Below are 27,596 nucleotides of genomic sequence, written 5' to 3'. Positions count from 1 at the left end.
TTTTTTCTTTTTTGGGTCATACCCCACAGTGCACAGGGGTTACTCCTGGTGGTGCTTGGGGGACCACATGGGATGCTGAGAATCGAACCCAGGTCGGCCGTGTGCAAGGCAAACGAACTACCTGCTGTGCTATCGCTTCAGCCCCTCGCCTTCCTTTTTGAGCGAAAGCACAGAGTAGGGCGTTTGCCTTGCACGTGCCAACTTGGCCGACCCGAGTTCGATTCCTCCGCCCCTCTCAGAGAGCCCAGCAAGCTACGGAGAATATCTTGCCCGCACGGCAAAGTCTGGCAAGCTACCCGTGACGTATTTGATATGCCAAACACAGTAACAACAAGTCTCACAACGGAGACTTTACTGGGCCCACTCGAGAAAATCGATGAACAATGGGAGGACAGTGCTACAGTGTAGTTTTCTTTATTGCTCTGAAGTTTGTGAGTGCTATGCAAGTCATTGCTCATGAGCTCTTATATGGATGGTGCCCGAGTATTTTCTACCTGTAAGTATGGCCTGTTTTCCTTTTATTCCTGAGTGTGGAGACACAAAGTAGAGATTTACTATGAGATCACGATCACGACCATCCTGTTGTTCGTCGATTGCCTCGAGCAGGCCCCAGTAACGTCTCCTTCATCCTAGCCCTGAGATTTTTTAAAAAAGTGCCATATTCAAGGCGCTTTCAGGGTTAGGAGAATGAGACCCATCATTGTTACTGGTGTTTGGCATATTGGGTACACCACGGGGAGTTTGCCAGACTCTGCCGTGTGGGCAGGTTACATTTGGTAGCCTGCCAATTGGTCCAAGGTAGGAATGAGATGTTAAGATGTTGCGCGGCCGCAAATGCTGGGTTTTATAGTCTCTGAGTCTTGGCCGTTGATGGGATTACATGGCTCCAGGGGGCCAGTTGGTGGGTGTCTACCCCTGCCTACTGGAATTTGGAGGATCTGGGTGGAAGATGCTCAGCCCCGATCCGAGCAGGTCTGGAGATCTCAGCCCCGGGACCCGTATGCCCCTGTTCCTCCGCCGGCACCTTCATGCATGTGGAGAGTGGTCTCAGCATGGTGGTGGCTGGTTCCAGAGGTTTTCAGCTGCTGGAACCCTGGTTGGGATGGGGAGGGAAACTCAACCCGCTCCCCTCCAAGGGGCCCCCGGCGAGGACAGCCAGGCGTGGGGGCAGGAGACTCTGCGCTGTTCTCTTCTGGGAGCTGGGTTTTATAGTCTCTGAGTCTTAGCCGTTGATGGGATTACACGGCTCCAGGGGCCAGTTGGTGGGTGTGACCCCTGCCTACTGGAATTTGGAGGGTCTGGGTGGAGGATGCTCAGGAGACTCTGCCATCAACGGCCAAGACTCAGAGACTATATTACTGTGAGATCTTTCATAATTCTAAATGGTGCAATGTGAAGAAGCAGTTTTTCTTAATTCATGTAGAAAAAAATTGGAGCCTTCCAAGACTCACAAAACAACCCCAATGAAACAAATCAAAACCTACTTATCAGACCAGATGACACATAGAACTTGAAAGAACATACATTGAAAACCGGAACGCTGATAACATGACCTATGGAAATGTCTTAGGGAAGGAACTTGGAAGGATCATTTTCAGTATTTTAACTGTACAAAACTAACACTGAAAGCATTTTTCCTTTTCACTTTTTCTAAAACTAAGAGCAAACTTCCTCTTTTATGGTGAGTGAAAACAAGTACTAATGTAGTCTTTCATAAAAGCCATTGGGGCAGAATGAGAACTTTATAAAAGCTGGAGTATTTTTTTTTTATTTTGTTATCTGATAATCTTATTTATTTATTTATTTATTGAATCACCGTGGGAAAGTTTACAAAGCTTTCAGGTTTAGGTCTCAGTCATGCAAATATCAAACACATTTCCCTTTACCAAAACTTATTTTTTACCATGAAGAACCCCAATAAAACCCCACCCCCCACCCCTCCCAGTCCCTGTGGGGCAGATGAATTCTAGTTAACACTCTATCTGCTTTGATTAGATTCATTGTTTCAATAAAAGATTCACCACTATTATTTAGAGTTTACCGCCCCCCCCCCCCCCCCGCAAATCAGACATGCTGAAAAAGCATTGTGAAGTGATTTGCTTTCTACAGCTGGGTTCAAGAATTATATGTTGGTTTTGGATTTCTGCTATTTTACTTATTGACCCTGGAAGTATTTCTACTGAAAGTCAGATAGTTAAGAAATTGGTTTCTGTGCTCTGGAGACGTGGCCGTGCTGGAGAGCCGCTAGTGGGGGGCAACTGGTGGCCTCGGTAGGGCATGAAGGGCGGACCGAAACGCCCCCCTTCCCATGAGGTTTTAGTCGCCCCCAGTCCCCCGGCTCATACCTGCTGTCCACAAGGCTCCCATGCGGCCGCCATCTTTCTTTCCAGAGAGGAGAAGGCGACTGGGGCAACACCCTTTCCCCTCCGGACAGACCTGATGGCCTGGATTAACGCATAGTCCGTTCACTTTTCTGCTCCAAGCTGCCGGGTTCTGCATTAAGTCCTTGTGCTTCTGGGGCCGTGACCGTGCTGGAGAGCCGCTTGTGGGGGAAAACTGGTGTAAAAGCTGGAGTATTTGTACTTACATTTTATTCCTACTACCAATTTTTTTTTTTGCTTTTTTGGGTCACACTTGGCAATGCACAGGGCTTACTCTTGGCTCATGCACTCAGAAAATGCTCCTGGTGGTGCTCGGGGGACCATAGGGGATGCTGGGAATCGAACCCAGTTCGGTTGCGTGCAAGGCAAATGCCCTACCCTCTGTGCTATCGCTCCAGCCCCTTACTGCCAAGTTTTGTTTTTTTTTTTTGCTTTTTGCTTTTTAGGTCACACCCGGCGATGCTCAGGGGTTACTCCTGGCTCATGCACTCAGGAATTGCTCCTGACGGTGCTCAGGGGATCATATGTTGGCTGCGTGCAAGGCAAACGCCTTACCCGCTGTGCTATCACTCCAGCCTCGTACTGCCAAGTTTTAACTTAATTGTTGTAGGGGTCACATAAAGCAATCTTTGTGCCTCATAGTGCTTGGAGGGTCCCCCTTCCCTGCCCAGGCCATACTTGATGGGTGCTGGGGTGGATGAATCATACAGTACTAAGCATTGAACGCAGGACCTTGAACACACAAAGCATTTTTTCCCTCACTTAGATATCTGCCCAGCCTTCCCATTGATTTTTGGCTCTCTCTCCCACAGGATTGAAATGGATACTAGAAAGACAAAAAAATACTCTCTGTCATCCTTCCCAGTTTTGAGAGGGAGAAAGAAACAAAACATCACATCTGTGAAGGTAAGAGTCCTTGAGTTTCACCGGGCAAGTCAAGTGCTCACCATGAAAGACTTGGGGACCCAGGACTAGGGATGATGGCTATAACAAGAGCCCCTTTGATGAGGGATGAGGCAATGGTGTGGGAAGGACAGAGTGGTTGGCAGAGCCGCCATCTGGTTGGTTCTAGAGAGGACGTTGCAGAGTGTAATGCCTGCAATCAGACCTGCAAGGCCTCCATCTCACAGGTCTTTTATGTATGAGAAGCTCCTGGGTGTAGATGTTGCCACGATATCTTTTATTTGGCACTGTGTCTTTAGAGCCATGCCAGCAGTGTCCTGGAATAGTTCTGAGTGAGCATCCAAGAACATTTCTGGAAGAAGATGTTTGTGCTTTTCCTTTTTCTTCTATTTTTTTTTCTCTCTTTTGTATGTGTGGTTTTTTTTTAAATTTTATGATGGGGATTTTATCATTTACAATCATATTGCAGTCATTATTTTGTAATTGCAGAGCAACTACACTGGTGATTCCAGAACCCCTCCACCACTATCCCATATTGTAAGCATATTATTTCAACTAAAGTCATAATAAGAATAAAGAAAAATTAAAACTATAGGGCCCAAGCAATAGTACCTTGAGTAGGGCGTTTGTTTTGCATGCAGCTGACCTAGGTTTGATCCCTGGGATTCCATATGGTCCCCTGAGTACTGCCAGGAGTAATTCCTGAATGCAGAGCCAGGAGTAACCCCTGAGCATCACAAGGTATGACCCAAAAAAGCAAAAAATATTTTTAAAATTTTTTAATTAAAAAAAAAACCTATAGAACACCAAATAAAGGGTGTTGGGAGGATCCTCCCAGGACGGGAGAAGCATGCTGAAAGTAGACTATAGACTAAACATGATTGTCACCCATTGCCTCTCTTGCAAACCACAGAACCCAAAAGAAGAGAGAGAGAGAGAATAAAAGGGAATGACCTGCCACAGAGGCAGGGTGGGATGGGGGGGTGGGGGGTGGGAGGGATGCTGGGACCCGTGGTGGTGGAGGATGGGCACTGGTGGAGGGATGGGTACTAGATCATTGTATAACTGAAACCCAAGCACAAAAATTTGTAAGTCTATAACTGTACCTCGTGGTGTTTCACTAATAAAAAAAATTAAATTAAAAAATACGTTTACCTTGTTAAATTTACTGCATTATTTATTAATGCTTTAAACTCATTTACTTAATTCATTCATTTATTTACTGCCTTATTAACAAAGAAAATACAAATCTAGGTCCACAGATTTAGATGTGTAAGAAGTAGAATTAAGTATTCATTTAATGTTCATTAAATCTATTTAAATTATTTAAAAAAACCCTATATCTTAAAAAGGCAGAGAAACTGGACAGAAGGAGACTGCTTATGCTGATATGTTCTCCATTCTGTCTTAGGGTTCCACTTTTTCTTCTGATGTCTTCATAGTAAGTACTGCTTCCTTTGTTCTGCCTCCCCACTGAGATCTCAATTTTGAGAGAAAGAGGAAAACTAAGGCTTACTGGGAATTTTAAAAATAGACCTCATTGTCTCCTATGTGGTTAGCTTTTCAGCCACTGGTTCCTCTAAACAACACTGACGTCACTGATGTTAGCCATCACTTCATTGATGATGATGAGAGAGGAAAACCAAAGGAAACAAAATGGATATTCAAAATAATTAAGGAAGTTACCCGAAGTCATTCTGAAATAAAAGCTGAAATCAGGATTCAGGTTTTGTTCGGTAGTTCATGAGTGCTTTTGAAAAATAGGTCTTTGAAAATTATTATATGTTGAGTATGAGTATATGTGAAAGAATATTATATGTGTGTGTGTGTGTGTTGATAGCATAGAGGCAGGGCATTTGCCTTGCTTGTGGCCGACATGGCCGACCCGAGTTCGATTCCTCAGCCCCTCTCGGAGAGCCTGGCAAGCTACCAAGAGTATCGCGCCCGCATGGCAAAGCCTGGCAAGCTCCCCGTGGCGTATTCGATATGCCAAACACAGTAACAACAAGTCTCACAGTGGAGACGTTACTGGGCCCGCTGGAGCAAATCGATGAACAACAAGAGGACAGTGACAGTGATTATATGTGTAAGGTATGAAGAATACTAAGAGACATCCCCATGTAGGTGCACGATGTAGCACTGTAGCACTGTCGTCCCGTTGTGCATCGATTTGCTCGAGTGGGCACCAGTAACGTCTCTATTGTGAGACTTGTTGTTACTGTTTTTGGCATATTGAATACCCCACGGGGAGTTTGCCAGACTCTAGGTAGCTTGCCGGGCTTTCTGAGAGGGATGGAGGAATCGAACCTGGGTTCGTTGCATGCAAGGCAAATGCCCTACCCGCTGTGCTCCAGCCCACAATATGTGATTTAAATTAGTTCCATGTGCTCTGGCAGTGGGTGTGTGGTACAGTTGCCATGTATGCCTAACGCATTGTAAAACATGTTGCCTCAACCAAAAAGACATTTTGAAAAATAAATTAAGTCCTATATACTCCTCCCCTTAGCATATTGCATTCATGAGCACTGCTGAGATGATTGCTCCCCTTATTTTACATCCATTATTCCACGATCACGGTCATGGTCCTCCCGTTGTTCATCGATTTGCTCGAGCGGGCCCAGTAACGTCTCCATTGGAGACTTTGTTGTTACTGTGTTTGGCATATCGAATACGTCAGGGGGAGCTTGCCAGGCTCTGCTGTGGGAGCGAGATACTCTCGGTAGCTTGCTGGGCTCTCCAAGAGGGTGGAAGAATCGAACTCAAGTCGGCCATGTTGGCCGCTTGTAAGGCAAGCGCCCTACCGCTGTGCTATCGCTCCAGCTCATCATTCCAGTGCCTTTTAAAAAAAATTGATTCTAAGACCCCGGGAATCCTTATTCAGAAAAGAATTTGCACTCGTATGTTCACTGCAGCACTATTCACACTAGCCAAAATCCAGGAACAACCAAAGTGTTCAAGAACAGATAAATGCATGAAAAAAAAAACACAAACAAACATGTTGTCACAGTGGGTAGGGCATTTGCCTTGCATGAGGCCAACCCAGGTTCGATTCCCAACATCCCATATGGTCCCCCGAGCACCGCCAGGAGTAATTTCTGAGTGCAGAGCCAGGAGGAACCCTTGTGCATCACCGGGTGTGACGCAAAAAGAAAAAAAAACAAAAAAACAAAACAAAACAAAAAAACCAGCAAAAAAGCAAGACCCATAGTGCATATACACAGTGGCTCTAAGAAAAGACGGAATCATATAATTTCTACATAAATGGATGTGAAGAGTGTCAGGCTGAGTGAAGTTAGTTAGGAGATACACACAGAATGAACCCTCTTATACGATCCCTCTCATATGAACAAACAAAGTCAGCGTATAACAAATACCTAAAAGCAACAGAAACCAAAAGCTAGTTTTCAGTAGGAAGCTTACCACAGAGGAGGGATGGGTGGATTATGGTGAGGGTGGGAACAATTTGTACAATAGTGGAGGGAAGTGAACACTGGGGAAGGGGGTAGGGTGCTGTATTGTGTAATGCATGAAACCCTTCTGTTAACAGTATTACAAACTATGATGCCTGAAATTAAAAAAGAGAGCGAGAGAGAGAACTACTTTTGTTCTCTTTTGGAGTGGAGGCACACCCAATGGTGCTCAAGATGTGTTTCTAGCTCTGTACTCAGGAGTGACTCTGGATGATGCTCGGGGGACCAGATGTGGTCATTGGTTACATTGATTACATTCAATCAAGAGTGACTCAACATAAAATCGAGACCAGTTGCATGCGAGACAAGCACCTTAACCTCTGTACTTATCGTTCCACTCCCAAGAACGACTTAGCGTACCTGCCATAAGAGGAAGACTTGGGGTGGGGAACAGAAGGAGGGAACCTGGGGCCATTGGTGGTGGGAAATGTACACTGGTGAAGGGATGGTTGTGGACATTGTATGACTGAAACTTAGTCATGAACAACTTCGTAACTGTATCTCATGGTGATTTAGTATGAAAAATAAATTTAAAAATATTTTTGATACCCCAAAAAAGAACTACTTAGCTTTCAACACTATTAACCATAGTGATCATGCTATAGGTTACTCCTATGAGTTACAATTAAACATTTCTGACCACTTTCTCTCATTTTCCCACCTCCCCTCATCCTTCCTATGGTAGCCACTGTTCTTAATATCTTTGTGTTCATTTTGCTATGCATTTGTTATATATGGTTATAGGTATCATAACATTTTTCTTTGTACATTAATTCATTTACAAATACGTGGGTTGTTTACATATCTTCGCTGCTGTAAATCCACAGTGAGTGTGAGAGTATATTTATCTTTTGTGGAACCATTTCTTTTTCTTTTAAAAAATTTTTTTCTTCTTTTTTTGCGCCTATAGTTCATTTTTTTTTAGTCCTTACCAAAATGTTTTATTTAGTTAGTTATTTTTAATTTTTTGTTAGTGAAACACCATGAGGTACAGTTGTAGACTAACTTTCGTGCTTGGGTTTCAGTTATACAATCATCCATCCATCCATCCATCCATCCATCCATCCATCCATCCACCCATCCCTCCACCAGTGCCCATTCTCCACCACCAATGATTCCAGTAGCCCTCCCACCCCCCACCCTATCCCCCCACCCCCACCCCGCCTCTGTGACAGGGCATTCCCTTTTGCTCACTCTTTTCTTTATGGTGTTGTAGTTTGCAATAGAGGCATTGAGTGGCCATCATATTTGGTCTATAGTCTACTTTGAGCACACATCTAGCATCCCGAATGAATCCTCCAAACATCCTTTATTTGGTGTTCCCTTCCCTATCTGAGCTGCCTTTCCCCCCAGCATGTGCTGCTGACTTCCAAGCCGTGGAACAGACCTCCTGGTACTTATCTCAACTATTCTTGGGCGTTCAACTCCCATTCTGTTACTTTATATTCTCCAGATGAGTGCAGTCTTTCTATGTCTGTCCCTCTCTTTCTGGCTCATTTCAATTAGCATGATATTTCCATGTAGAAACACTTGTATGTATATGTCATGACTTCATCTTTTCTAACAAATAGCTCATTTTTTATATTGATTTTTTATTTTCTTGAATCACCATGTGATATAACATTACAAAGCTGTTCATGATTAGGTTTCAGTCATTTAATGCTCCAACACCCGTCCCTCCACCAGTGTAATTTCCCAGCACGAATGTCCCCAGTTTCCCTCCCACTCCTGCCATAAGACCCCCTACCCCACTCTGCCTCTATGGCAGGCACCTCTCCTCTCTCTCTCTCTCTCTCTCTCTCTCTCTCTCTCTCTCTCTCATTTATTTTTCTTCAGATAAACTCAGAAGTGAAATTGCTGGGCTGTATGATGTTTCTTTTCTTTCTTTCTTTCTTTCTTTCTTTCTTTCTTTCTTTCTTTCTTTCTTTCTTTTTTCTGCTTCTTGGGTCACACCCAGAGATGCTCAGGAGTTACTCCTGGCTCTACAATCAAGAATCACTTCTGGTGGTGCTGGGGGACCATATGGGATGCTGGGGATTAAGCCCGGATTGGCCACATGCAAAGCAAATGCCCTACCTGCTGTACTATCGCTCCAGTCGCTAATTTTTATTTTTTTTACAGCCTCCATACTATTCTTCAGAGTGACTGCACCAATTTATATTCAATCAAAGTGACTCAACATAAGAATTCCTTTTATCCCCACATTCTCGTTAGGACTGGTTCATTTTCTTTTTTTTTTCTTTTCTTTTTTTTTTTTTTTTTGCTTTTTGGGTCACATCCAGCGATGCTCAGGGGTTCCTCCTGGCTCATGCACTCAGGAATTGCTCCTGGCGGTGCTCGGGGGACCATATGGGATGCTGGGAATCGAACCTGTGTCGGCCATGTTGGCTGCGTGCAAGGCAAACGCCCTACCCGCTGTGCTATCGCTCCAGCCCCTCATTTTCTTTTTGATAACACGATCACAATCACCATCATCCTGTTGTTCATCGATTACCTCGAGCAGGCACCAGTAATGTCTCCTTCTTCCTAGCCCTGAGATTTAAAAAAAAGCCATTTTCAATGCTCTTTCAGGGTTAGGAGAGTGAGACCCATCATTGTTACTGGTATTTGGCATATTGAGTACAGCATGGGAAGTTTGCCAGACTCTGCCGTGTGGGCAGGATACTTTCAGTAGCCTGCCAGGTTCTTCAAAGGAAAAATGAGGTAGTAAGATGTCGCATGGCCGCAAATGCGGCCGCGCACTTCCAGGAGCTGGGTTTTTTAGTCTCTGCGTCTTGGCCGTTGATGGACCAATCCTTAAATATATGAGCTATTATCTCTGTGCTTTAAATTTACATTTCTCTAATGACTGGTGATGTTGAGCACCTTTACATGTGACTATTGGCCAGCTGCATGTCTTCTTTGGGAAAATGTATATATATTTTTTAATTTTATTTTATTTTTATAAAGTAGTTCAAACTATTTGATTACATTTAATATTCAAACACCAATCCCACCACCATCACACCTTCCCACCACCATATTTTGGATGTTTCCATCCTGAAACTCAAACCCAGACCCAAAGCAGAACCAAAATAATTTATTTTGTATTGTTTGTTAATACTAAACCGCTGAAAATGCTCCAAAAAATCCTCTGCCCAGTGTTAATACTTCCACCCTCCGTTGAGTTGCATGAATTGAATACCTTGCATACTTTGGTTATTACCTCTTTATTAGTATGGTGATTGGTGATATTTTTCCCCAGTCCATAACTGCTTTTTCATTAAATTGTTTCCTTTGCCATACAGAAGATTTTGGTTTGATATAGTGCCTCCTTTGCTTTTCATGTTATTTTTTAAAAATTAATGTCAATATCTCTGTACAGCAATGTCCAACTCCTTTGATTTTTTTTTCTAGGAGTTTTATAGTTTCATGTTTTCAGTATTATGATCATATCACATGTGTTCTTAGAGGGTCTGTGGGAGTCAAACCTCATGCATATGAAGCATGATTTCTATATCCCTGGTGCGTCTTTATAGTCAAATTATTTTGAGTTTATCTTTCACATTGTGTACTATAGGGCTGGGACCCAGTTTTATTCTTTTTGGGGGATCACATCCGGTGATGCTCAGGGGTTACTCCTGGCTTTGCACTCAGGAATCACTCCTGGCGGTGCTTGGGATACCATATGGGATGCTGGGAACTGAACCCAGGTCGACCGCATGCAAGGCAATCGCCCTACCCGCTGTACTATTGCTCTAGTCACCCAGTTTTATTCTTGTAGGTATGGTTCTCCCTTTCCCCCAGAACATCTGTTCTGGATACTATCTTTCCCTCCCTTGTATATTCATGGCTCCTTTGTCATATATATTAAGTTTGTCATAACTTAATTGATCATATTTGCATGGGTTTATTTCTAGGCACTCCATCCTGGTCTACTGTATGTTTTTATGCCAATACCATAACTTTTGTTTAAAATAAGAAATTAATATTTTCTTTAACTTTCATCTTCTTTTTAAAGATTGCTTTTTGTAATTCAGGGTCTTTGAGGTTGCCACACAAGTTTTAGGAGAGTTTGTTCCCTTTCTGTGTGGAAAAAAAATGTCACTAGAATTTTTTATAGAAATTTCTTTGAACCTATATGTTGCTTTCAGTACAGATATTTTAGCATTATTCTTCCAATACATAAGTGTGAAAATATTTCCATTTATTAAAGAAGAAAGGACTGGAGCGATAGCACAGTGGTAGGGCGTTCGCCTTACAAGCGGCCAACATGGCCGACCCGAATTCGATTCCTCCGCCCCTCTCGGAGAGCCCGGCAAGCTACCGAGAGTATTCGATATGCCAGACACAGTAACAACAAAGTCTCCAATGGAGACGTTACTGGGCCCGCTCGAGCAAATCGACGATCAACGGGAGGGCCTTTACCTTTTTACCTTTAAAGAAGAAATTGTCTTTTTTCAATAAAGACTCAGCTCAATTCAGTGACGTTTTACCAATGCCTTATTATTTTCATTGAGAAGTAATATTTTAGTAATGTTGTGTTTTTCTATTCTTGAAGATGTAAAAAATGTACCCTTTCACATACATCTTATTTTAATTTATTCCATCAGAGTTTGTGTTTTTCCCTCATATAGATCTGGTGCATATTTTGTCAGATGGAAGTATTTTCATTTCTTGAGGTCCTAATGTAATGTTATCTTTTAAAATTCAAATTCCACTTGTTAAGGCTTATTATGTTGGAAAGAAATGTACTTTTTGGAGGTGGAGTGTTTGGGCCACACCTATTGGTGTTGGAGTTCAAACCCAGGTCAAATACTATGGCTGCGTTCAAAGTACCTTACACCCTTGTGCTATATCTCTGACTGCACCAATTGAATGTTTTGTATTAATCTTGTTTTTTAAGCTTGGTATAATCTTGACTTGTCTGTATGCTCTACACACTTTAAATGAACAAAAATACTTTATAGATAAGTTTATGGTATATTTAATAAATTCCTACTTCAAAATTATAAAGATGCAGATATTTAATTAAACTTCTATAGTTTTGTCTTACATCAGTTTTGAAAACTTCTCAACGCCATTTGCTTTTCTGTCTGGCATATTTCTTCTCTCCTTCAGAAACTTTGGTTACATAGACTCTGATTCTTCATGCCATCAATATCTTAACATATTTTCATTTCTTTATCACTCTGGAATGCTTGCTATACAATGTCTTTAAGTCTATCTTTTCCAACTCACTCTCTATAACTATATATAGTTATATATATACACATATATATTTACTTGAATTTTAAGTTTTAATTTCTACCTATTTTCTTAGTTTTGAACTATAATTTATTCATTAAAAATCTTATCATATATATGGCATCTTTGATTGTGGGGGTTGGGCCACACCCAGATATGTTCAGGGCTTATTCGTGGCTCTATAATTAGGGATCACTCCTGACAGAGCTTGGGTGACCATATGTTGTGCTTGGGACCAGATTTGGGTTGGCCATATGCAAGGCAAACACCTTACCCACTGTACTATCTCTCTGGCCCATGTGTATGGTATGGTATCATACACCTACTTTTTAGTCTATTTAACTTATTTAAGCATTTTAAGTATTATCATTTTGTTGCAGATGACTGATGCGAAGTGAAAAAAAGAAAGGTACTAGTCTCACATGGGCTGTCTGCCACATTCCTAGGGGAGATTCAGGACTGTTAAAAGTTTTCTGAGAGCACCTTACATGGAATAGACTTTACATTTCACCAGCTCCATATGTGAGTCATTAAACTGCACCTGAGACCCACTTGATCTACACTGTGTGGGAAATGATCCCTGTAACCCAGATTCTTGGGAAATCCATGGAACCCTGGGCAGGAATGAGGGATTATTCCTCGCAGGAAAGGGAAAATATATCCTAACCTTTGCCCATGTTTTCCAGGAACATCAGTTTCCCTCACAGAAGAGAATTTGGGGAGGAGAACGATAGTGAAGTGACACTCTTAAGAGAAAAAAGAGAAAGGAAAGAAAGAGAAAAGCTTCTCAGAGAATACAGACTTCTCCAGAGGGGAGAATGACTTTTGAAACAGAATTCTATTTGAATAGTTTTCAGATTGTCTTACTTCTCAGTATTCTATAGCCATGAAATTTAACCCAAGCATTGTCATGAGGAACAACTTTGAACTTCTGGTGGGTTTCTTTCATGTCCTTATCATAGTCTTCTGTTTCCGATGAAATTTCTCCTCCACTGCAGGGACTCAGCCTTCTTTGGGGTGTCTCTGGCACCAGTTAGAATCTTATCAGCCTCAGTTCCTATTTCCACGAAATGGGTCTGGCCTTTATGCGTTTAACAGCTTTATCAGGTTGATGCTTGTATGTAACCCCTGGTGGCTCACACTTGGACGTGACATAATGAACACAAACTGCCACACCAAATTCAACATGCTAAATCACCCTTAGCATATACAGGGCATTGAGTGAAGTTTTTTACACCTGTTAACCATTTAATCCCCAACACAGTCATATTGCTGTTGGTATTGGGGTTGGTATTGCTGTTGCCTCCAATTAATATTAGGGAAGATTAGTAAGTTGGTCAAGGGCAAATGATGAGGGATCATGGATCTGAAATTAAACACCAGAGTCTGAGTTTTGAGTCTTTACCTATACACAGTATATTATGCTCATTGCTATTAGAGAGATCTTTCTAAAATACTGCTAACATATTGTTATACATCTCATATTTTGTAAATGACATATGCCATGTATGACACATTATCAATGATAGATTTCAGCACCAAGTTTTTGTTCAGAGTGATCATTTCCAACCATAATTGTCATAATGGTCTCTTCTCCATCCTAACAGCATCCCCACTCTGGATTTGTGGCAAGCTTTCTACCATGGACCAGTCCTTCTAGCCCTTGTTTCTACTCTCTTTGGGTATTATTCACATACTATGTTTATTTTTATATCCCTCACATGAGTGCAGCCATTCTATGTGTGTCCATCTTCCTCTGACTGATTTCTTTCAGTATAATACTCTCTGTGTCCATCCAGGTATAAACAAATTTCATGACTTCATCTCTCCTAACAGCTGCATAGTATTCCATTGTGTAGATGTACCATAGTTTCTTTATCCACTCATCAGTTCTCAGGCACTTGGGTTGTTTCCAGATTTTGGCTATTGCAAATAGTGCTGCAACTAACATAGGAGTGCAGGTGGCTTTTCTGTATTCGGTTTTGGGACTATTAGGGTATATTACAAGGAGTGGTAACATTTTTAATTAAAAAAAATCCTCTCTCAGCATGTCTGATTTGGGGGGGGGTAAACTCTAAATAATAGTGGTGAATCTTTTATTGAAACAATGAATCTAATCAAAGCAGATAGAGTGTTAACTAGAATTCATCTGCCTCACAGGGACGGGGAGGGGTGGGGGTGGGGTTTTATTGGGGTTCTTCATGGTAAAAAATAAGTTTTGGTAAAGGGAAATGTGTTTGATATTTGCATGACTGAGACATAAACCTGAAAGCTTTGTAACCTTTCCCACAGTGATTCAATAAATAAATAAGTAAAAAAAATAAATAAATAAAGTTAACACCTAAAAAAAAAAATCCTCTCTCAAAGGAAACTGAATGTAATCCATCCAAAGTTGAGACACAGCTGATTTCCAGAAGTCTAAAAATTTGGTAAACCCATACACTAAAATAAAAACTGGACTTAATACTTAATATCTGCTCCCCTGCACCCTCAGCATGTCTAAAAGAGGTAAGGATTGGGATTATTTAGAATGGTCATTTGGACCTCCTTGAATGGCACGACGTAGCCAGAGGTAAAGGAACCAGGGCTTCAGCTCAAAATAACCTAATAGGCTAGTATGCATTATACGCAGGATTTGTGCTCAGATCGACCTCTGGCAGTACTTGGGGCCATATGAAATGTGGGAATCAAACCACATACGAGATCAGTGCTTTACTATCTCTTTGGACTCTCAATTGTCTTTCAATTTGAACTAGGTTGACAATAAGCCTTTGGTTCCAACCCAGAAGCCACCTCCCAAGACCAAGAACTTTAGAGTGACTCGGTTTTTACGGAAGGTAGGCAATTGTATCTGATCTCTAGCATCGGGTGGAGGGATGGCCAGTGTAACATTTAACAGACATTTTGGATCAACCAGCCATGGCATGATGAATGTGCTCCATTGATATCATCATGTCCCACCTTCACACAACTTAATTTTATTTATTTATTTATTTATTTTGATTAGGGGGCCATATCCGGTGATGCTCAGGGGTTACTCCTGGCTCTTTATACTCAGGAATTGCTCCTGGCGGTGCTTCGGGGAACATATGGCATGCCAGGGATTGAACCTGGACCAGTCACATGCAAGACAAATGCGCTACCTGCTGCACTATTGTTAAGTGCCTCTACACAATTTTAAATGTTTCTCTTTATTGAGAGTCAGGTTACTGCTCTCCTAATCCATCCTCCATGAGTCTAGGTCAAATCAGTGTAGGTCAAATCTATGTAATTCGCTCTGTAATCCAGAAAAATCAGTACAGAGCGAGAACTTCCATGTGATAGGGTAGTTGTTCCTGGAATGATGATTATAATAGTGAACACTTATAGAATACTCTAGCTACTCATATACCTCACAAAAGCCTTATGGGGTAGATCCATTGTTGTCCCCATGGTAGTGATGACATCATCAAAACTTGATAAATCATCCAGGCAGCCTGTTCAAAGCCTACAGAAAATCAAGGAATAAAGTCCACAGTCCATAAACCATCTGCTTTTTTATCCCAGAACTTTTAACAGTAGACCTGATTTTGATTAGGATCTTTTATCTGTGGGGAGGAAGCTGAAAGAAAGGCTTCCTGGGAGACCGTTATAACCTATCCCAAATTTTCCTTCTATAGAGTTTAAACTCCAACATTCCTTCACTCCCTTTTGTGGAAAACAAGGGGAAGAAGAATATGGTTAACTTTCCACATATCAGCAACAAATTATTGCTGAAACCACCACTGCTCTATCAGGTAAATACAGGGTAGTGGACATGGCCCCCAAGGACACGGGAGAAAGATTTGATTTTAGTACAGAATCAGGTTGAGAAAGGGCCCTGATGATGGAGAGAGATTAATGTCTGCTGAAGACATTAATACTTTCACTTTTCACAATCAATGTGACTTCAGAAAGTCATTCATTTCTGTCATCTATCAAGTGGGTGCTACATTGCCAGGAGAATTCATAGAAGAAAGGAAAGATGAAGAATCCGGTGTCCAAATGATAGAAACGTATGAACCCTCCGTTTCCCTGCTGCGTCCCTACTGATGCAAGGACCTATTGAGAGAATGTGAGAAAGTAATAAAGGGGTTAGATAGACAGATGGTTAATTGTGCCCTCAGACCAGTGACTTCTTTTCTTTTTTTCTTTCTTTCTTTCACTTTTTTATTTTTATTTTTTTTTTCGGTGTTAGGGCTTGAACCCAGTACCTCACATATGCAAGACAAATGGAGCGACATCACCAGCCTGGGCAAGTCACTTTATGTAGATAAATAATTGGTCTTCACAAGGGAAACAATAAAAAACCAACATTCTATCCCTGTTTTCATGCACTGTGATGTCCATGGGATTGTTAATTTATTACTGTTATGGATTGGGTCTCTCAGGGAAAACACCTGAGAGAAAAAAGGGTAATCTACTATATCCTAATACAAAGGAAAGGAGAGGAGTCTGGTGAACTGTGTGTGTGTGTGTATGTATGTGTTCAGATAAATGGTTTAGGGCACCAGGGTGAAGCCTAAATATCCTTTTATTGGAGATCTCTTTCACTCAACAGGATAATCAAATGCACAGCCATTCATTGTCCTCTGAACACACGACTTCGGAATCAACTTTCCATAGCAGCACTAAATCTCACGAATCCAAATCAGAAGAGAAACCACCCAAGAAGCAAAAAGTCCCCCTGACTGCCTCAGGTATACCTTTAAGGTTTAAGCCAAGGAGACTGGGGGTGGGAGTCAGGGTGTCAACATCTGGGCTGAACTGCAGCTGTTGGAGGAATTGCATTAAGACAGCAAGCTAAAGGGAAAATAGAGTGAAAAATTCATCACTTGCCACTGTAGTCTCTTATAGGTTAGTTGTTTTATTGTTGTTGGTTTGGGGGCCACAGCCGGCTATTTTCAGGGACTGCTCCTGGTTCCACATTCAGGAGTGACCCCTAAAAGTGGGATCATATGCATTGTCGGGAATTGAACTGGACAAGACGAATGCCTTAATCCCTGTATTATTTCTTTGTCCCTTGTTGTGATGGTCTAAACCGGAGGCTAAGAAGAAGAAGGTCCCATTTCTCATCCCTGATCCCAGAGACCCTAAAAATATACCTGACGATGTTGTGCTAACTTGGATGATTTTTTTTCTCTGATTTGGATTCATGGGTCTTAATACTATCCTTGGTCTCCCCATGGATTGGCCTCCTGGGAAATTATCTAATGGCCTAGAAGCTCAAACCTTTTTTAGCTTGAAAAGGAGGAAGGATAAGAAATGGAAGGAAGTAGGATTAAGAGTAGAAAGGTACTGAGTTTGAGTGGAAGAAAAAGTCTTGAGAACCCCTGGGTCCGGTCAATCTCAGAGCCAGACTGACCAGGGAAGCTGGATTCTTGGTCCTGATTCTTTAGAACCTTCAGTGTTGACTTCAATGCCCAAGTAGAGCACCAAGTCTGGTGTAGAGAGGTAGTGCCCACCTCCCATGCATCCCTGAGAGACCAGCCAGGAGAACTTGCCAGGTAAAGTCTTTTTTTAATTGCTTAGAGTCAAGCCTGAAACCTCATTCATCATAGGTGCTGGACCAAGAGCTGGGTTCCTCTTGGGTTCAAAGATGCATAAGAGTTTCAAGGAAGAGACTCTGGATGCCTTGACCACTGTCTATGGTGCCCACACTGGTGATTGAAAGGAGGCAGTCCCTTTCTTGCCTTCACTGTCTTAGAAACTATCCATGAGGCGATCATTCCAGCTGAGTTCAGCTGCTCTTCCCACTTCCCCTGCCCCCACTAATTCCCTTGGGCTTTGGTTCTAACCTCTGAAACACAAAAGACCTTAAGTTAATTCATACCTTAACCTTTCACATCCATAAAAATAGAATTCGTGACCCCCAGAAGCCTATTTCTGATGCCTTCTCACCTGCCACCCACAAAATCACTGCAGTTCCTTCTTCTGAAGGTCGTGAGAGAATAGGGTGCCTCTCTCCTGACCCCATTTCCAGTATCTCTTCTCAGAGTAGTGTTCACTGAACATTGTTTCTTGTCAAGTGTAAATCCCATCCCACTTTTGCCAGAACCCTGATGTCTGACAGCCAGTGTAGACTAGAGAAGAGCTCAAATCCAAGTCCTCTTTGTAGTTGGAGGGATGCCCAGGATCACTTCACCTTTGGAGGTGAGTCTCCTGGGCTGTACAGGAACATTCATATTACCTGCTTGGTCACTGAAGACTGTGTACTTTACAAACACTCTAAAGTGTTCTATAGAATGCAGCCAATATCAGGTCAACTTGGACCAACAGCTCCCTCAGTAACCTGTTATGGGTGGCCCTAAGTTTACTACTTGTAGTTTTTGATCATACTGCTACAACCCATAGGACTTTAGGAACCAAACTCTCTCCTTCCCCACCTTTGTGTTTCCCCCTGACTTGTTGGCATCTGACCAAGACCTGGACATCTGTGTCGCCGTTGCACCCACGAGACTGAAGCCGCATGGCCCTAGAAAGCATCTTAGTTGAGAGAAAGGTTAGCCTTGAGCCAGAAGGGTTGCCTCATCTGCATGCTGAGAAAACTGGTGTCCACGTGCCCTCAACCTAACAGACAAGTGCAATCTTTTCCCCACAGAAGCTCTCAAGTTCTTTAAGAACCAGTTGTCTACTTACGAGCAAAGTGAAGTTCTGGGCTACACCGAGCTGTGGTTCCTGGGGCTCGATGCTGAGAAACTCCACGTGCCCCCTCAGAAATGCAGCAGGACAAGTTTTGATGATGAACATGGCTCCTACATGAAGGTTAGGGGGGCGGGTGGGGAAATGGGGCTACCACCAGAAACTCCGGTGCAGTTGGGTGGCATTTCAGGGGCAGGGAAGCCCTCAAGGTAGTCTGGAAAATCAAAAAAGATTGGGTACCATGTAGCCTTTGATATTAATGCACCAGGCACTCTAAAGGTATCCAGTGAGAAACTGAAATCAAAGACATGCCATGATTAAAGGCAGGGCAAGATGCTACTCGTATCCAAACTTTGTATGGAGAATGCTGACTTTTTTTCTTTTTGGGTCACACTTGGCAATGCACAGGGGTTACTCCAGGCTCCGCACTCAGTAATTACCCCTGGAGGTGCTCAGGGGACCATATGGGATGCTGGGAATCAAACCTGGGTCGGCCGAATGAAAGGCAAATGCCCTACCCGCTGTGCTATTGCTCCAGCCCCAAGAATGCTGACTTTGTCCTAGAGAATTTGGGGTCACTGGTGTGTGATGGGGTGGATTCCTACCTGATACTTACCCACATAGCTCTGAAATGTTTTGAAGAGGCCAGAAGGGTATTTTCCAAAGTGGGTGGTACCCTGGCAGGGGTTGGGGATGGGACGCTGCTGGAACAACAATGTGTGGTGGTAGTAAACCCAGATGTAACTGAGTGAGCACAGCGGGTAGGGCGTTCGCCTTACACGCGGCCAACATGGCCGACCCGAGTTCGATTCCTCCGCCCCTCTCGGAGAGCCCGGCAAGCTACCGAGAGTATTCGATATGCCAGACACAGTAACAACAAAGTCTCCAATGGAGACGTTACTGGGCCCGCTCGAGCAAATCGACGATCAACTCAAAAAAGATATATTTGCGGGGGCGGGAGCAGTGCTGAGTAATTTTTTTCCTGAAAAGGAGGTAGTCAGCCAAATGAGTTCAGAAAGGAAACTCTCAGTCAGAGTCTGGCAGTAGATGCAGTTTCCTCATCTGTCTTCACAACATCCTGCTCACGGATGGGGTTCTATTTCGTTTTTTGTTTTTTGCTTTTTGGGTCACACCTGGCGATGCACAGGAGTTACTCCTGGTTCATGCACTCAGGAATTACTCCTGGCGGTGCTCAGGGGACCAGATGGGTTGCTGGGAATCGAACCTGGGTCAGCCGCATGTAAGGCAAATGCCCTACCTGCTGTGCTATTGCTCCAGCCCTGGTTCTATTTTATTTTATTTGTGTGTGTGTTTTGCTTTTTGGGTCACACCCGGCGATGCTTAGGGGTTACTCCTGGATCTGCACTCAGGAATTACTCCTGGAACGATAGCACAGCGGTAGGGCGTTTGCCTTACAAGCGGCCAACATGGCCGACCCGAGTTCGATTCCTCCGCCCCTTTCGGAGAGCCCAGCAAGCTACCAAGAGTATCTCGCCCGCACAGCAGAGCCTGGCAAGCTACCCGTGATGTATTTGATATGCCAAACACAGTAACAAAAGTCTCATGATGGAGATGTTACTGGGCCCGCTCGAGCAAATCGATGAACAACGGGAGGACCGTGACCGTGACCAGTGCTTGGGGGACCATATGGGATGCTGGGAATCAAACCCACGTCAGCTGTGTGCAAGGGAAACATGCTACCCACTATATTATTGATTCAGCCCCCGGTGTTCTATTTTATAGTAGATTCCAGTGCAACTACAGGCAATAATAATAATAATAATAATAATAATAATAATAAATCAAAACTGTACAAACCCACTCACTTCCTCCCTGGTGCTTCGCATTCAAGTCCCCCACTTCCTGAGGCTGCATCCTCCTTTTCTCTTACTCCTCCTGATCCTCCAGAACTGTGTCACCTCTCTTTTAGGTGGTGAGAAGATAGAAGGCAGAAGAAGGTAGATCATTGGCTTTGGGGAGCAATTTCTACTTTTGAGAGGATCCACCTCTTAGTTCATGTGCCTCTTAGTCCACTAAACTCAGGGGTTCTTGGACAACCCGACCACCACTCCAGAATTCAGCTCTAATAGTCTTTGATAGTTTCATACAAGCTAAAAGATTTTTTTGTCATTGTTTGCTATTTTTTTCTTTGGGCCACACTGAGTAGTCTTCAGGCATTTCTCCCAGCTCTGTACTGGGGACACCATGCAGTGCCAGGGATAGAGTCCAGGCCTCCCACATAAACTCTCTCTCTCTCTTTCTCTCTCTCTCTCTGACAACCATAGGCAGATTTCCTTAATAACATCTGGGCTCTTTTATTTTTTTATTTTTATTTTTAAAAATTTTTATTAGTGAAACACCATGAGGTACAGTTGTAGACTTACAAATTTTTGTGCTTGGGTTTCAATTATACAATGATCAAATACCCATCCCTCCACCAGTGCCCATTTTCCACCACCATGGACCCAGTATCCCTCCCACCCCCTACGTCCTCCTTCCCACCCTGCCTCTGTGGCAGGGAATTCCCTTTTGTTTTCTCTCTCCTTTTGGGTGTTGTGGTCTGCAAAAGAGGCATTGAGTGGCAATCATGTTCGGTCCATAGTCTACTTTCAACATGCATCTCCCATCCTGAGAGGATCCTCCAAACACCCTCTATTTGGTGCTCCCTTCTCTATCTGAGCTGCCCTTTCCTCTAGAATTTCCATGGCCTCTAGGCCATGCAGTAATCCTCCTGGTACTGATCTCGGCTATTCTTGGGTATTAATCTCCTATTTTGTTACTTTATGTCCATCTGGGCTCTTTTACTTAAAACTTATCTGCACACAAATTTCCAGGAGATCTTGTCTAAAATGTGGTTTCTTGGGGACAAAGAATTAGTACAGGAGCTAAGGTGCTTGCTTGCCTTACGTGCAGTCGACCCTGGTTTGAATTCCCAACATCACATATGGTCCCTTGAGTACCACCAGGGGTGACTCCTGAACATAGAGCCAGAAATGGCTCCTGAGCATTGCTGAGTGTGGCCCAATTCCCATATGCCCCATGTGGATTTTTGGGGTGGGGGAGTTAGATCACGTGGTAGAGCAACTGCTTAGCATGGATTTAATCTCCAACACTATGTGCCGTTATCCCACATCCCTGGCTTTAGCTCCTTCAGATTTTCTCTGGTGGCCCCTGAACCTCTATGCCTTCACCTGGTATGCCAAACCCAGACCTGCACTGACAGGATGGGCATTGCTGGGCCTGGTCCCAGCCTGCACCCCACTAAAAGGAAAGTGGATTCCCACCCAACAGACCCGGGAACATTCTATCTGAAAAAAGCTTCTGGATGATATCCTCAATAGGCCATACCTCAAGAAGCAAGGATTTAGATGACTCTGTCCACACGTTCTACTTTAGCATGTTAATTAGGGGGGGGTTCCCTTGAGAATCTGATTAAAGCTCTAGCTCTTCATCCCAGAGAAGACTCACTGCATAGGCACAGCATTTCAAAGGGGTGGTGTAAACAGGAATTTGATGAAGAATCTCCCATAGACTGTGAATCTTCTTGCTGTTCTGATTTTATAATCATCAGGGCAGGCTGAAATAGTTGCTATAATAAGACCATGCATATATCCCCAGGCCTAGCTCTTTACCTATGTAGTTCTGGTCTTGTAAATGATGGTGGTAAATCAAGTTAAATTTTTCCTCCCTCCAATCATCCACTCAATTCTTTTCCCTCTATTCCATCTACATTCCCAGCCCAGGAAATTCTGTCACTCCTATCTTTAGGCTAATTCACTGGAACCCAGTTATTCAGTGGCAGAGAGCTGGGTTGCAGCCCCATCCCTTCCCTCTGTTGATACTGTTGTAGTGACTCAGTTTTCCCACAGTCTTTAGTGTTGTAGCCTAGTAACACACACGCTCACAGGGGGAATCACATTTCTGGTTGGGAGTGCTCATATCTCGTTTCAGTGTCGGTGCTCCCTAGGGCCACACCCTCTAGTTGTGGTCACACACACATATGTGACTGCCATATGGCATTAAAATGCCAGCAGGTTCCAGGGAGTCACAGATGGCAGAGCTACCAGGGTTACAGCTGGTACGTGATCCTGTGAGCAATCGTGCAGATACAACCACACTCACGGTTTTCAGAAGACATGTTCAAGTGTTGGAAAATACTTCTGGGGATGTCATTACCAGGGTTGTGGAACCTTCCCTTTGCCCTTTTAGAAACAATCTTTAAAAGCATTTCCGTTCCATGTGAGGATTTCCCAGGCTATCTGGAAGTAGAAGATTCCTATTTGGTGATTTGACGAGGTTCTTTGGGTGGGCTTGGGGATGCTCAAATTTTGAAGCATAAATTAATGATCATGGTGTTTCCAGGCCTCCAAAAATAGCATACCAAATCCTTGTGTAACACATGTTGGGGGGCTAAACTCACCAAGACTTGTCCCCTTTGACACTTGCAAGAAGATACTATTGCCTCTGAACCACTAGCCCCTCACCTCCCCCCCTTTCTCTCTCTCTCTATATATATACATGTGTGTGTATATATATATTGCTTTTTGGATCACACCCGGCTATGCACAGGGGTTGCTCCTGGCTTTGCACTCAGGAATTACTCCTGGCGGTGGTCAGGTAACCATCTGGGATTCTGGGAATCGAACCCGGGTCAGCCGTGTGCAAGGCAAATGCCCTATCTGCAGTCCTATTGCTCCAGCCCCCTCTATAATCTTTTTAATTGAAAGTTTCCTGTAGCCTTGACTGAAAGCTTCCCTGCTCATTTCCAGCACATGGAGGCACATGAGTGATTTTGGAAACCCTGCCCCTTCTTAGGTGAGAAAATTTGAAGTTCTGTTTTGCTACCTCCAAAATAGAGTTAAATTTGGGCAAGTACAGAGGAGAACCAGATCTGGCCAGGCGCAGGCAGAGCAGACAAAAAGCCTTGTGTGGTTCATAGAGGAGTCAGACACGGAAATTTTCCCACATGGAAGCTGATACTCAGCTACACTCAAGTATCATGGTGTTCCCAAACTTCAAGGGCCCTGCAGGGTTACTGTGTTCAATCCACTTACGTTCTTCCTTTTGTTTTTGTTTTGGGGACCACACCCAGCGATGCTCAGGGGTTACTCCTGGCTCTGCACTCAGGAATTCCTCCTGGTTGTGCTTGGGGGACCATATGAATTTCCGGGGATCACCTGGGTCTGTCTCATGCAAGGCAAGCATCCTACCTGCTCTGTCCCTAACTTACTTACTGTCACAGGTTCCCATGTGTGTAGAACCTGTGGTGGTAGCAACATTGGGACTAGAACCCAAGTTGTCCAAAGACGGTTTTATGCTCTTTGTCGGACATGGCTGGAGCTGGTGGGGGACGCTCTCCAGCTCCACATGGGAGGCCTGAGGTCTATGAAACAATTGGATTGTCTTTAGAAAACTTGGATTCTAGCCCCAGTCTTTCTACCATTGTAGCAAGAAGAGGTGGGGCAGAGCAGACAACAGTGTATTTGAATGACACACCCCTTCAGGAGGCAGCCCTGAGCTGGGGGTGGGTTCCAGAAGTCCCAGAGACAGGGAGGCCCAGAGTCCAAGGCTCTGCTCCTCCTCACTCAGGTGTGGCTTCCGCAGGTTCTACACGACCACATTGCCTACCGCTATGAGGTTCTGGAGATGATTGGAAAAGGGTCCTTTGGGCAGGTGGCCAAGTGCCTGGATCACAAAAACAATGAGCTGGTGGCCTTGAAAATCATCAGGAACAAGAAGAGGTGTGGCATTGCGGATGGAGAGGAGTTCAGGATTCTGGTTCCTTCCTTATGCTACTCTTTTCTGACTCCGCATCTCTCTCACCCTCTCTTAGTTTTCCTCCTTTTCTCTACCTTTCTGCTTCCAGGATGGGGCAAGCGGGTGGAGTCTTTCATGCTTTCTGAAACGCCCCCCCAGACCGACTGGTAGAAGTCATGGGAGGGCCTGAGGATGAGGGCTAATTGCTGTCGCAGGAAGTGACATCCCTGTCACTCCCCAACCATTTCAGGTTTCACCACCAGGCCTTGGTAGAGCTGAAGATCCTGGAGGCTCTCAGAAAGAAGGACAAAGACAACAGCTACCACGTGGTACACATGAAGGACTTCTTCTACTTCCGCAACCATCTCTGCATCACCTTTGAACTCTTAGGGTCAGCCTCTTTACATTTTAATTCATCTTCATTCCAAACAATGCTTAAGGGAAAGAGGAGAATTTTATTTTTCTTTTTTGGTCACACCCAGCTATTGCTCAGGGGTTCCTGGCTCTGCACTCAGGAATTACTCTTGGCGGTGCTCGGGGGATCATATGGGATGCTGGGGATCGAACCCGGGTAGGCCGTGGGCAAGACAAATGCCTTCCCTGCTATACTATTGCTTAGCCCCGAGAGAGGAGAAATTTTAAGAATACTGGATTTTTTTTTCTGAATGAACTAGATTTAACATGAAGGACACTGGGTTGCCTAGAAAGCCGGAAGTGAGGTAGCTGGGGCCTGGGCTGTCCCACTCACTTCCTCCCACCATCCACCAGCATGCCCGCCACTCACCAATTATGCCCCCCACCCACCAGCAGTCCCAGATGCACACATGCCCAGGGGCTGGGTGCAAAGTGGAATGATATAACCCAAGCCAGACTTTTGTCCTCTGTCACTGACCTGAGCTATGTAGAAAAGGACTTTGATTCCCCACCTTATCCTCCATTCCGTGGCCTTCTAACCTTTAAGAGCAGAGGTTGAGAACCCAAGGGAGCAGGCCACTGGCTGGGCAGAGTTGGGAGAGTGCTTTGGATTTAAGGAAATTGTTGTGCCCGAGTTTCAGATCCCCAGTTGTGGAGAGACCGAGTCCACACACGATAATGCAAAAGCAAATGAACTTCATTACTAGCCAGAGCCAGCGCTAGCCCGAGCTAGGGTCCAAAGTCTCATCCAACACAGTGAAGTCTTGACAAGGCCCTCGACTCCGAATCACAAGCAGTTTTATATAGGATTCAGTCAAGAAGCGGTTTATATACTGGTCTATTTTTAGCATTGCCCTATTACAAAAGTAGTCAGCAACTAGACAGAAGGTAGCAGTAACAATTTGGGCTTCTTTTCAAGAAGATTGCGGTGACCCCTCATGACTGGCCAAATTCAACTGCCCAGTTTCTTATCTAGGTGAATTACTCAACTGGGAGTTTACCAGAAACTGCGAGTCCTGCTTTGGGGAAACAGAAACTGAGGCCTAGCTGAGATTTAATGTTAGCTGCAACTTGTCATGGCTTCTGAGGAGCCTGCTTTTGGGTCTCACAAAATGAGGACAGGAGCTGGCATTTTGGATGCAAAATGAAAACTTGATTTATACAGACAGTCTTTCACTAGGTTAAACGTTGGCATCAAAAGAGGGCATATTACCATTTTTGGGGGGTTGGGCTCATGCCTGATGTTGCTCAGGGCTTGCTTCTTGCTCTGCATGGATTGGTTGTAGGCAAAGCAAAGGACTTACAAATCTATCTCTATCCCCTGCTTTTGAACACCAATCTCTCCTAAAGACCTTCCCATGCAATTCTGATCAAACATGCCTTCCCGTGTAATTCAGATCAAACAAGTGCAGAATGCGCTTAGCAAAGTGAGTGAGCAAGCAGAAATGGTATATGGGATGGGTGCAGTGGTGGTGTGTGTCAGAGGCCTAGGAGGTTTGGGTTGGCTCAGTGGGTAGCTTGGGTGACCCATGAGACTTGTTTGATAGATAGTGACATTCTGATAACCTGTTGGATTTGAATGAGAAGGAAAGTTGACACTCCCCAACATTTATCATGGTCATAGAATAAGGCCCACTGTCTACATGCAAAGGTGAGTTCTTTTTAGGCAAAATATACTACCCACGCTTCCTTCCCCCACTCCCCATTTTATTGAACAAAAGTTGATGCACATCACTGTGTAAAGTCCCAAGAAACTATGACAATTTCAGAAATTTGACGCAATCTCTTAACATATCCTCATGCAAAAGAGTATGAAAGTAATTATGTGATCTTGTCACATAAGAAATGAGGGGGATAGTTCAGAGCTTGACTAGGACCCACCTTGAATCCAGGGGGAAGTTGAGCTTAGATGAACAAACTCGCTTGGCTCAGGGTCTTTTGTCTACTTCGAATCCAATTTGCTCATTTGATGCTCAAGCTCAGCTTTAGGTCTGATATAATCAGTCCTTTGTTTCTCTCCCTCTCTCTTTCCCAGAATCAACTTATATGAATTAATGAAGAACAATAGCTTCCAAGGTTTTAGTCTCTCAATAGTTCGACGCTTCACCCTCTCTGTGTTGAAGTGTTTGCAAATGCTTTATGTAGAGAAAATTATTCACTGTGATCTCAAGCCTGTAAGTACAACTTCTGTTCTGTTCGAAGAGCTGGTTTCCATCCTCAGAAACAATGTCTCCGGTGGAGGCTGGGCTGTTGCCACCCCAACCAGTGGTTCAGGTTGGAAGTCAAGTAATTGTGCTTTAAAGTTGTGTAGACTGGGTGAGACGCAATGAAGATTAGGACTCAACCTTTGGGGTTGTAAGGAGAGCCATGGGGGCCATTGAGGCAGACTTTAATAAGGAGGATGTGAGGGGTTTCCTCTAGAAGGAATAGAGTTTGTGAAGACATGCTCCATGCAGATCGTTTCTCCTGGCTAACTCTCCCATTAGCCATTCTCCTCTGAAATTGATGCCATGGCATAGCTAATTCCTGGCCACTTCTTTTTTTTTCTTTTTCTTTTTGGGGTCACATCCAGCGATGCTCAAGGGTTACTCCTGACTCTGCACTCAGGAATTACTCCTGGCGGTGCTTGGGGGACCATATGGGATGCCGGGGATTGAACCTGGGTCAGCCACGTGCAAGGCAGATGCCCTATCCCCTGTACTATAGCTCCTGCCCAGTGGCCACTTCTTTTATACCCAAATGATGTGCCCTTCTAACATTGCCCTGCTCGTGTTCTCAACTTAAT

General features: G+C 43.9%; 1 protein-coding gene and 1 non-coding gene across 2 annotated transcripts in view; both read left to right on the top strand.

The window, feature by feature from the left end:
• Positions 1-3,200: 3,200 nt before the first annotated feature.
• Positions 3,201-27,596, top strand: part of DYRK4 (dual specificity tyrosine phosphorylation regulated kinase 4) — a 44,650-nt gene continuing 20,254 nt past the window's right edge. The window contains exons 1-8 of the mRNA XM_056108658.1: positions 3,201-3,287; positions 14,737-14,817; positions 15,640-15,756; positions 16,560-16,698; positions 18,600-18,763; positions 24,245-24,381; positions 24,648-24,788; positions 26,847-26,985. Of these exons, the coding sequence (XP_055964633.1) occupies positions 3,201-3,287; positions 14,737-14,817; positions 15,640-15,756; positions 16,560-16,698; positions 18,600-18,763; positions 24,245-24,381; positions 24,648-24,788; positions 26,847-26,985 (1,005 nt within the window). The remainder of the gene's footprint in view (positions 3,288-14,736; positions 14,818-15,639; positions 15,757-16,559; positions 16,699-18,599; positions 18,764-24,244; positions 24,382-24,647; positions 24,789-26,846; positions 26,986-27,596) is intronic.
• On the top strand, positions 22,173-22,309 carry LOC130017905 (small nucleolar RNA SNORA72). Its single transcript, XR_008791464.1, has one exon. It is a non-coding gene; the product is annotated as a small nucleolar RNA SNORA72 (small nucleolar RNA).

Source organism: Sorex fumeus, unplaced genomic scaffold (genome assembly GCF_029834395.1).
Source record: "Sorex fumeus unplaced genomic scaffold, SorFum_2.1 ptg000231l, whole genome shotgun sequence".
Lineage (NCBI taxonomy): Eukaryota > Metazoa > Chordata > Mammalia > Eulipotyphla > Soricidae > Sorex > Sorex fumeus.
This window is presented reverse-complemented; position numbering and strand designations above follow the sequence as displayed.